This window comes from Oryzias melastigma, linkage group LG13 (assembly GCF_002922805.2).
Source record: "Oryzias melastigma strain HK-1 linkage group LG13, ASM292280v2, whole genome shotgun sequence".
Taxonomy (NCBI): domain Eukaryota; kingdom Metazoa; phylum Chordata; class Actinopteri; order Beloniformes; family Adrianichthyidae; genus Oryzias; species Oryzias melastigma.
The window spans coordinates 10,439,346-10,447,362 of record NC_050524.1 but is presented as its reverse complement, the minus strand read 5'-3'; the positions used below and the strand labels follow the sequence as shown (position 1 = coordinate 10,447,362).

Here is an 8,017-nt window from a genome sequence, read left to right as displayed (position 1 = left end):
ATGTGGATTGTCCCCCACCCCAGAAAAAAAAAAATCAAATTAAAATAAAGTAAAAGATAAAGAAAACATAGGACAGACGGACAGACAGTCTACAAATATGGTGTTCCCCCGCTTATCCGCATTTCATTATTCGTGGTTTCATGTATTTGCAGATTTTTTTTTTTTGTCTCGTTACTCTTTCGGTTAGTCACACAAACTCAGACAACTCAAGGCGCTTGAAAGAAACTTTTGCGTCCGAAGGAGGTGCTGAGCACGTCCATCCATCGGTTGCCCCTTTTCTCTCCATGCCCCTGCATGGAGAAATGGCATCAGCTGACTCAGAGGCGGTCGAAAGAAATCCTATTATGCTGAGTAAGATAATCGCAGGGGATAATTATCATCCGGAGCAGGTGTTTATTATGAAAGAAGCCGGTCTGTTCTAGAAGAAGTTGCCCTCTTGCACTTATTTGGTGAAGGAGGAAGCATCCATTCCTGGTTTTAAGGCACAGATTGACTCTCATCTGCGTCATAAAGTACGCTTGTACAGTCTTTCGTTGTGAATAAAAAAAATATGTAAAAAAAAAACCCTTAATGTTAAGCAATACTTCAATGTTCTTTAATAAATATTTTACAAAGCATGATCAGAAGGGATTTTGATTAATATGGATCGGTAGCGGACCTTCTTTGGCTGCATGGTGGGAGGTTCTTCGACTCCGAATTTATGGATTCTGCCGATTCGTGGTTGTCTCTGGTCCTTAACCCCAGCGGATATGGGGGAATACTGTACAGACATTTGGAAAAAAAATCCATAGTCCTGGTTGTGCCTGTCCCTAGCCCCGTAAATATATAGGGTAGTGTCCAGAAGAGCATTCAACATAAAACTTTATAGACACATCAGAGAAATCAAAGGAGAAGATAGGTATATGAATAGATGAACGGTTTTCTAAGCATTTTAGGGGCATTGAGGGATAAACCCTCAACATGCTCAAACTTGCCCCCTTGATATTCTACCTATACTCCATACTTAGGTTAAATCCAGATATTCTTTTTTTTTACTTTTAACTATTAAGAGGTGATAAAAAGTGTTTTTATCCATTCTAAAGATGCAACATCTGTTATATAGTCTATATTGAAAGTTGCACAGAAGCTAGTCGGTCATATTGTTGTCCATGCATATCCAATTCAAGAGGCATGTCATGCTCAGGAGGGGACACACTCTGCAAAGTGAAAATCACAGTCCAGCTTAATGCATGAGAAGCAAGTCTGAAGAGAAAGTGAGAGGCGAGGCGGCCTGGCCTCCTGGATCTAATCAAACAAGGGTGAACAGGTTGCTCCACAGATGGCTGATCCACAGAATCTTGCGATTGATTTCCATGCTGCAGACGGTCCCTGTCACTAGCTGCAGGTGGTGTCAACCCGGTGGCATTGTCTCACACACACCACCAAACTCTGGCGGCTTGCCTCCTCTGAAATCAATTTGAAAAGGAGGGGCCATTTGTTGTGTGCTGTTGTTGTGGTTGCAATGTTTTAATGTTATTACCCAGACTTGGTGAGGAAATAATACGGTGGGAATAACATTAGCAAAGTAGATGGAAGTCGTTTCAAAGAACAATGTTTGGCTTTAATTAAAGGAAAGAGGCAAACATGGCAAAAGTAATGAAGGTGTTTCAGTTTGACCTGTGGGTGCCACTTAAAACTGTGGAAACAACATAAAAAACAGACTTTTCTCTGACTTTTTCTTTATTGGAAAATAGTAGAATTAGGTTCAGACAAAATAAACATCCAAAATGCACAACATTTAAACCCAACGAAAGGAAAATAAGCAGGAACTGAAATAACCAGCGTCATCACATCAACTAACAAAGAAGACGTTTTTGTACTGAACGTCTCTCGTGATGTCATTGTAGCACAAGGCTGTACCTTATAGACAATAGATTGCAATGGTTGCTTAGTATATTTATGTCTTTCAATAACGTTTCCTGAATATCCGGTATTTGTTCAACCACACTGACACTCCTCTTTTTCTGTCTCCACCCAGTTTGATGTCAAGTGATGCCAGGACAGTGAGCATGGCGATGCGTGGCACGTGGTCAGGGGCCACACCCCTCTTCATAATGGCCCTCCTGAATCTGACTCAGGGCCAAGAAGTTCTTTTGGTCCCAGGTAAGCGACCGGATGTTTCTCCGCACTGGCATGTTTGTCCGTCAGTCAAGCTCATTGCGTTCCATCTTCAAGAGTTTCATTCCATGTGATTGTCTGACTATTGTGTGCTTGACACCATTAGGCTTAAAGAGGGTACTGTTACAAAAGCTTATTGTTAGCTTCTGTTGTGCGGCAATGAAATAACTATTTCAGTAGTTTGTTACCATGATTTTTACTAGTACAGCTGTGAAGGCACTTCTATAGCAAGGTTTATCACTATCAAGATCCTCCTGTGCATTAAACACATTTGTTTTCAAGCATAGAACTTCTGAAAAACTTAGTTTTACAAGTTTTCACAAGTAATTTCATAATAGCAAAGTCTATTCTATCTCTAAGCATCAACAATGATTATGTTCTCATCCCTTGTAAGTTATGAAAGTCTGTAAATTAGATTTCTTATCTTGACTCAATTGGATTTGTACTTTTCAAATGTAATTCTCTGACTGATTCCTTTAATCTGTTATGACACGGGTTTGTCAATGTGGTGGATCTATTTTATACTTTATTGTCAATCATTGAGAGATGTGGTTTTGATGTTATTATTACAAAAACTTTTGCATTCTTCTACAATACTTAAGTGTTGACTTAGTTTGACCTTGTATCTATGTCTGTTTCCATGGAGTTCCCTGTTTGAAACAATGGCAAGATGAAGTCACGTGGTTTTTTTTTCACCCTTTTCAACGATTTTTTTTATCATTTTTTTAATGACAAAGACTTCTTTCTTCACATTTATCTTTCCATTTTCATCCACCGAGCAATTTACTTGTCAATCAGAGAGCAAACTGTGGCTCTGGGTCTGGTCATTTAACAGAATGTGTGTTGGTGTGGGATCACTAACTTGGCCAAAAGAGAGTTTTAATTACTTTTTAAGTCTGTGATAACACAACTGACAGTTTTATTTAATCTATCCGTCACTGAGACACGAGGCAAAGGCTGGTAGAATGTTAGTGTTGACCAGCAGTGCAGTCGATTGGAAAACTACTCCAGAAAAAGCGAAGATGTGAAAACTTTATCTTAGTCCGGTGTCAGTTATGAGTCATGCACCTTCTCTAGAGCACATATATCATCATACTTAAATAACATTTTCACAAATGTCATTGTGGAGTGAAGATGAACTTAACCAGTATTTTTCTACCTCTGACAAAAATGACTAGACGGTACTTTAGTTGGGTTTCTGTTTTGTCACCTAGACATTTCCGCTCTTTATTTTCTGTTCACATGATTATTTAATTAAAAATCCTCTTATAATTGGTTTATTTTGTTTAGCTTTTTAATTTTCATATTTTCCAGAGCACGTATAGTGTAGATACCCACCTTTGGCTGTGCACAAACAAAGCAAATAAAGACTAAGATGAATCTGATGCAATTTATTAAGAATACTCGAGCACAAGCTTGTATTGCTAATTGTATTTACATCCACTTCATTCCTATATCCATAATCTAACTTGTATTTATTATATATTTATATCATTGATTCTTACACTCTGGTTAGGCATTTTGTTGTCTTATAGCTGTGCATGTGTAATGAAAATAAAGTTTACACTAATCAAATGGTGAATTACAAGCAGGACTGCTTCTATAGGAAACAGAAAAAAGTCAGTCTTTTAAAGATAAAGTTGCTTGTTTGAAAGTGTTTCTCAAGAAAACATAATTTTACATAACTTTTTCTTAATTTTTAAGATTTTAATTTAAAAATTGAAGCCACAGAGATTTTGTGAAAGTAAAATGTGAAAGACTGTCTTGCCAACGCATTCTCACTCCCAACTCGTCATATATGGACGTATGGTTCGGGCGCCTCTGCGACATTAACTCGCATTAACTACCTAACTCCACATTTTTTTACCTCCTGGCTGTTCCCATTAAATCAGGGGGTCAGGCCACAGACAGAAAAAAAAGTGCATATGCTAATCAGTGGTCCCCAACTTTCTGGACCCGGACCTGTATCCTAACCTGGTACAGTTCTGTGTCTGTTATCGCCACCGAGGCCCGAGGGTTAGGGACCCTTGATTTAATGGGAACATCCAGCACATCAAAAAAAGACGAGTTGGGGACACCCAAAACGTCAAAAAGTGGCACGGAGGTTCACCTAAACCATACATCCATATAAAACGCATTGGGAGTGGGAGTGAGAGTAATATATAGGACTTATGTGTCACCAGTGGTTACACTACAGCCTTTTATATGGCAGGACGACGGGTGACAGAGTGGGAAAATTATGCCTTTCAAACTGTTTAATTATTGTTGTTAATATTAAAAGACCAGTTCTTATATCTGCTATCATTAATGTAAGCAGTTGCAAAAAGTAAAAAAAAAAAAAAAAAGGTGTGAAAGTTCTAAAAAGATAAATATATGCCTCTGATATGGATTTCAATAAAATATCAAATACGTAAATCCACATACTGGACCTTCACAACAACAGAAACACATTTTGGCTGCCTAGATCAGACAACGTAGACAATACAGGGACATAGCAAAGAAAATTGCTTTTGTTATATTGGAAAAGCTTAAAGAATTATCTAATTCTATCTAATCTATTCTGGTTGCAGCATTCTGTCTGTTTGCTCCTGTCAACTCATTCAGCTGTCATTGCAGATCCTCCCACTACTCCACCTGTCCTTAGATCTTCCACTCTCTTATCCCGTCAGAATGTCCTGTCTCACCAAGCTTGCCCAAGGCGTTCTTTAGGCTGGTCTCATACTCTGTGCCTTCCCCCCCAAGGCTTTAGTGCCATGATGTTATGATACAACAAACTCGGTTTGCTTCGTTCATCCTTGTTTAGTGTTTTCTGATTGAAACAGCTTTATAGCTCATGTCTCTAAAACGTCTGGCACTTCAATAGTTAGGCTGAACTTTGATAAATGTATAGAAATGTATAGAAAATTTCAATTCAGAGCAGCTTTAAGTAACTTTCTTTAGCACTTGCAATTGCACTTTGAATTATTTCTATTTAAAACATTTTTCTGCGACAGGAAAACCGCTCTCTTCCAGTGTGGCGCTCTGCGGGTCCCACTTTTTTCCTTTACGTTCAGCATTCAGCTTGCACACCACCCTAAGGATGATTAAATATGTGCTTAATACAGCTCCATGAGAGTATTGAATTACACAGAAGCCACGCTGACCTTTTTAAATTACAGAAGCAATTGTGCACGACCGAGAGGAAGTTTATAACAGGTACTGCCAAGATGGAGCCCGCAGGAGAACTGTTGCTGTCCTGCTGATGCTTTCCTTATTAGTGTTCTGCTCTATAAGCACTCTGTTTGACAATCCCCCGCTCCATTCGTCACTCTTACCTCTCGTATGACTCGCCTTCTTATGTATGTTGTGTACAAACATCACGTTCCCTTTTTTTTTCCCCCACAAGTTGGCAGGCGCACAGGCTAATTTGACATTTCATTTCACTGCTGATGAGACGCGTATCACTCGTGACACGCAGCTGCATCACTCCATAAATCTTGATCCACGGCCATTTTCTTAGTAAGCATATTGGCTCTGCTGATATTTGAAGGTCGCTTCTTTTGCCTAATTTAATTTAAAGCTAAAGTCAGAAAAATGAAGCAGGCTACTCGAAGTGAATAGCTCCACGGAGTCCTTGCTGCTTTTCCTGGCTGGCTGGAGTCATCCTCAATCTCCAACCACAGAGTTGTGGCCCTGACTGGCAGCAACTCAACAATCTTCGTTTGGCAAAGAGCAGGAAAAGCTTTCTACCAATGAAAAAGTCAAAAATGAAATGGCAGGACATTAAAAAGTCAGTGGGGTTCTCTCCTCGCCAGCGTTCAAGAGTGGTTCTTGATTGGTTCTTGTAGCACTTTGCAAAATGCCCGGTAATTGTGTTTGGAAGAAAAATCTTCATTTCGCCACTTTTTTCTCTGCTTTCTCAGGGGAGAAGGTGGGATTATTGAAGGAGGGGGGATTGAAGACTTGACGTTTTGTGTAATGAAATTCCTGTGACAGAATGTTTATTTTCTGTAGAATGATCAAATCTGGTGACGCCGTTCATTCCATTAAGACTTATTGAAAAGCTTTGTCAGAGAACGCACCGGTAAGCCTTTTCTCTGAACATTGTCTGCAACTATTTTCAAAATCAAACCAATCTCTGTGTTGTCAGCTAAAATGTGACTCGTGTGATTATAGCACTTATCCTTCCACTTTCTTTTGCAATTTTGAACTTCTTTTTCCTTCTTTTATTTGATGTACTTATAGTTCTTGACCTGAAAATTCTGGTCACTTTTGGGGACAAGTTGGGGACAAGTGAAACTTTAAAACATCCTTGCATTTTGATTCTTGTATATTTAAAGTCTCTTTTACAAAAACAGTAAAGTACTGGATGATTTCATGCAGGAATGGTTCACTTTAATTCAGAATGGGGACGTCATGCGAGCATCATTCACTGAGCTTCTGCACCAGTTATCAAATTACTGATCTCATGCTAAAAAAAACAGCTTAGGGGTGTTATATGACTTCTCAGACTGACAGATGTTTTTGAACGGCCGAGTAGCCATTGGGAACATGAACTTGTCCAACACCCTGACTGGAAAGAGATTCCAATCAGGATCTATGTACAACCCATCCATCCGTCCATCCATTTTCTAAACCTCCTATCCCTATCCCAGTAGACTGTCCCGGCTACTGTTGGGTGAAGGCAGAGTAAACCCTGGACAGGTTGCCAGTCTTTCAGGGCACACAATCACTTCCACATGCACACCTAGGAACACTTTAGAGCAGGACTTCTCATTCCTGGTCCTTGAGATCTTGCATCCTGGCTGTTTTCCTGATCTCTAAGCCCTGCTAGCTGCCGATTAGTTTAGTCAGAAATCTCTACATTCTGATTTAAAGGCCACAGTCAAATGTAAACTAAGTGCTATTATAAATAGCTATTACTGTAAATATCACCTGAACCAGACTGTAGGAACCATTAACATGGGCATTTCTTACTCCAAGTTGCTTTTTAACCCTGTTATGGGCTCCAGATGACCCCATCCTGATGTGTGATCCCTCCCACGACAAAGGTAGACAGGATTTCATGTCTACCACAGATACCACTGAAGATAAAAAAAATACTTAAAAAAAAGTTCAGCGGGCTTCTTGTGTCGTCCAGTTGACCCCACTTTTAATATAAACATGCCTAGGATAGCACAAGGGTTAATAATCGAGTCAAAATGTGAATGTTGTTTTCTGCTAAACTAATGGTTGGTTTTGCATGATTATTTTACCAAACTGGTGCTTGGATGAGTGGCAAAACATTTCCAGAAGAGAATAAGTCTGGAGGAATGAGGATCTTCCTACACAACATTCCTTTCATTCCAAATCCCACAAAACTTTAAAATCAGAGCGGATACACTCAACAGTAGGAAGATATTTATTTTATTTTAATCAATTAAAACCTTTCTAAATTTTCTGTCTTTTATCTTGTTTCATTCTGAAGAACTGCTTTAAGTGAATTGTCCTTGGAGGACTAAAATAGTTACTCTTTCTTTCTATCTCAATTGACACTTTACCAAACTCTTAAATTTCAGCTGCATCATAGCTCAATAATGGATGCCGTTGAACAATAAGGAAGACAAAGGAAGTTGTCTTCACCTGGCTGTGATCAATGTCCTGCGATCAACTCTACATGTCTATTTTTTTTTAATAAAAGACCAAAAAAAAATAGTTTCTCTTGAACCAATTGGACCCTAAAGTGGCTTTTTAAGGTTATCATTACCGGATTTGTGCTTTGGACATTCAAATGTACCAGCTGGAAGCTTGATAAGCAAAACAAAAACACACAAACAAACAAACAAACAAAAAAACACTCTACTTGCAGTTACCCATAAAATCTTTAGTTAGTGAGATATTC

The 8,017-nt window shown here is 39.0% G+C and overlaps 1 protein-coding gene across 2 annotated transcripts in view; it reads left to right on the top strand.

Moving 5' to 3' along the window:
* robo1 (roundabout, axon guidance receptor, homolog 1 (Drosophila)) overlaps window positions 1–8,017 on the top strand; it is a 280,040-nt gene that overhangs the window by 27,400 nt on the left and 244,623 nt on the right. For both annotated transcript variants that reach the window (XM_024277075.2, XM_024277073.2), the window contains exon 2: window positions 2,018–2,142. In XM_024277075.2, coding sequence (XP_024132843.1) covers window positions 2,022–2,142 — 121 coding nt within the window. In that variant the 5' untranslated portion in view covers window positions 2,018–2,021. The remainder of the gene's footprint in view (window positions 1–2,017; window positions 2,143–8,017) is intronic.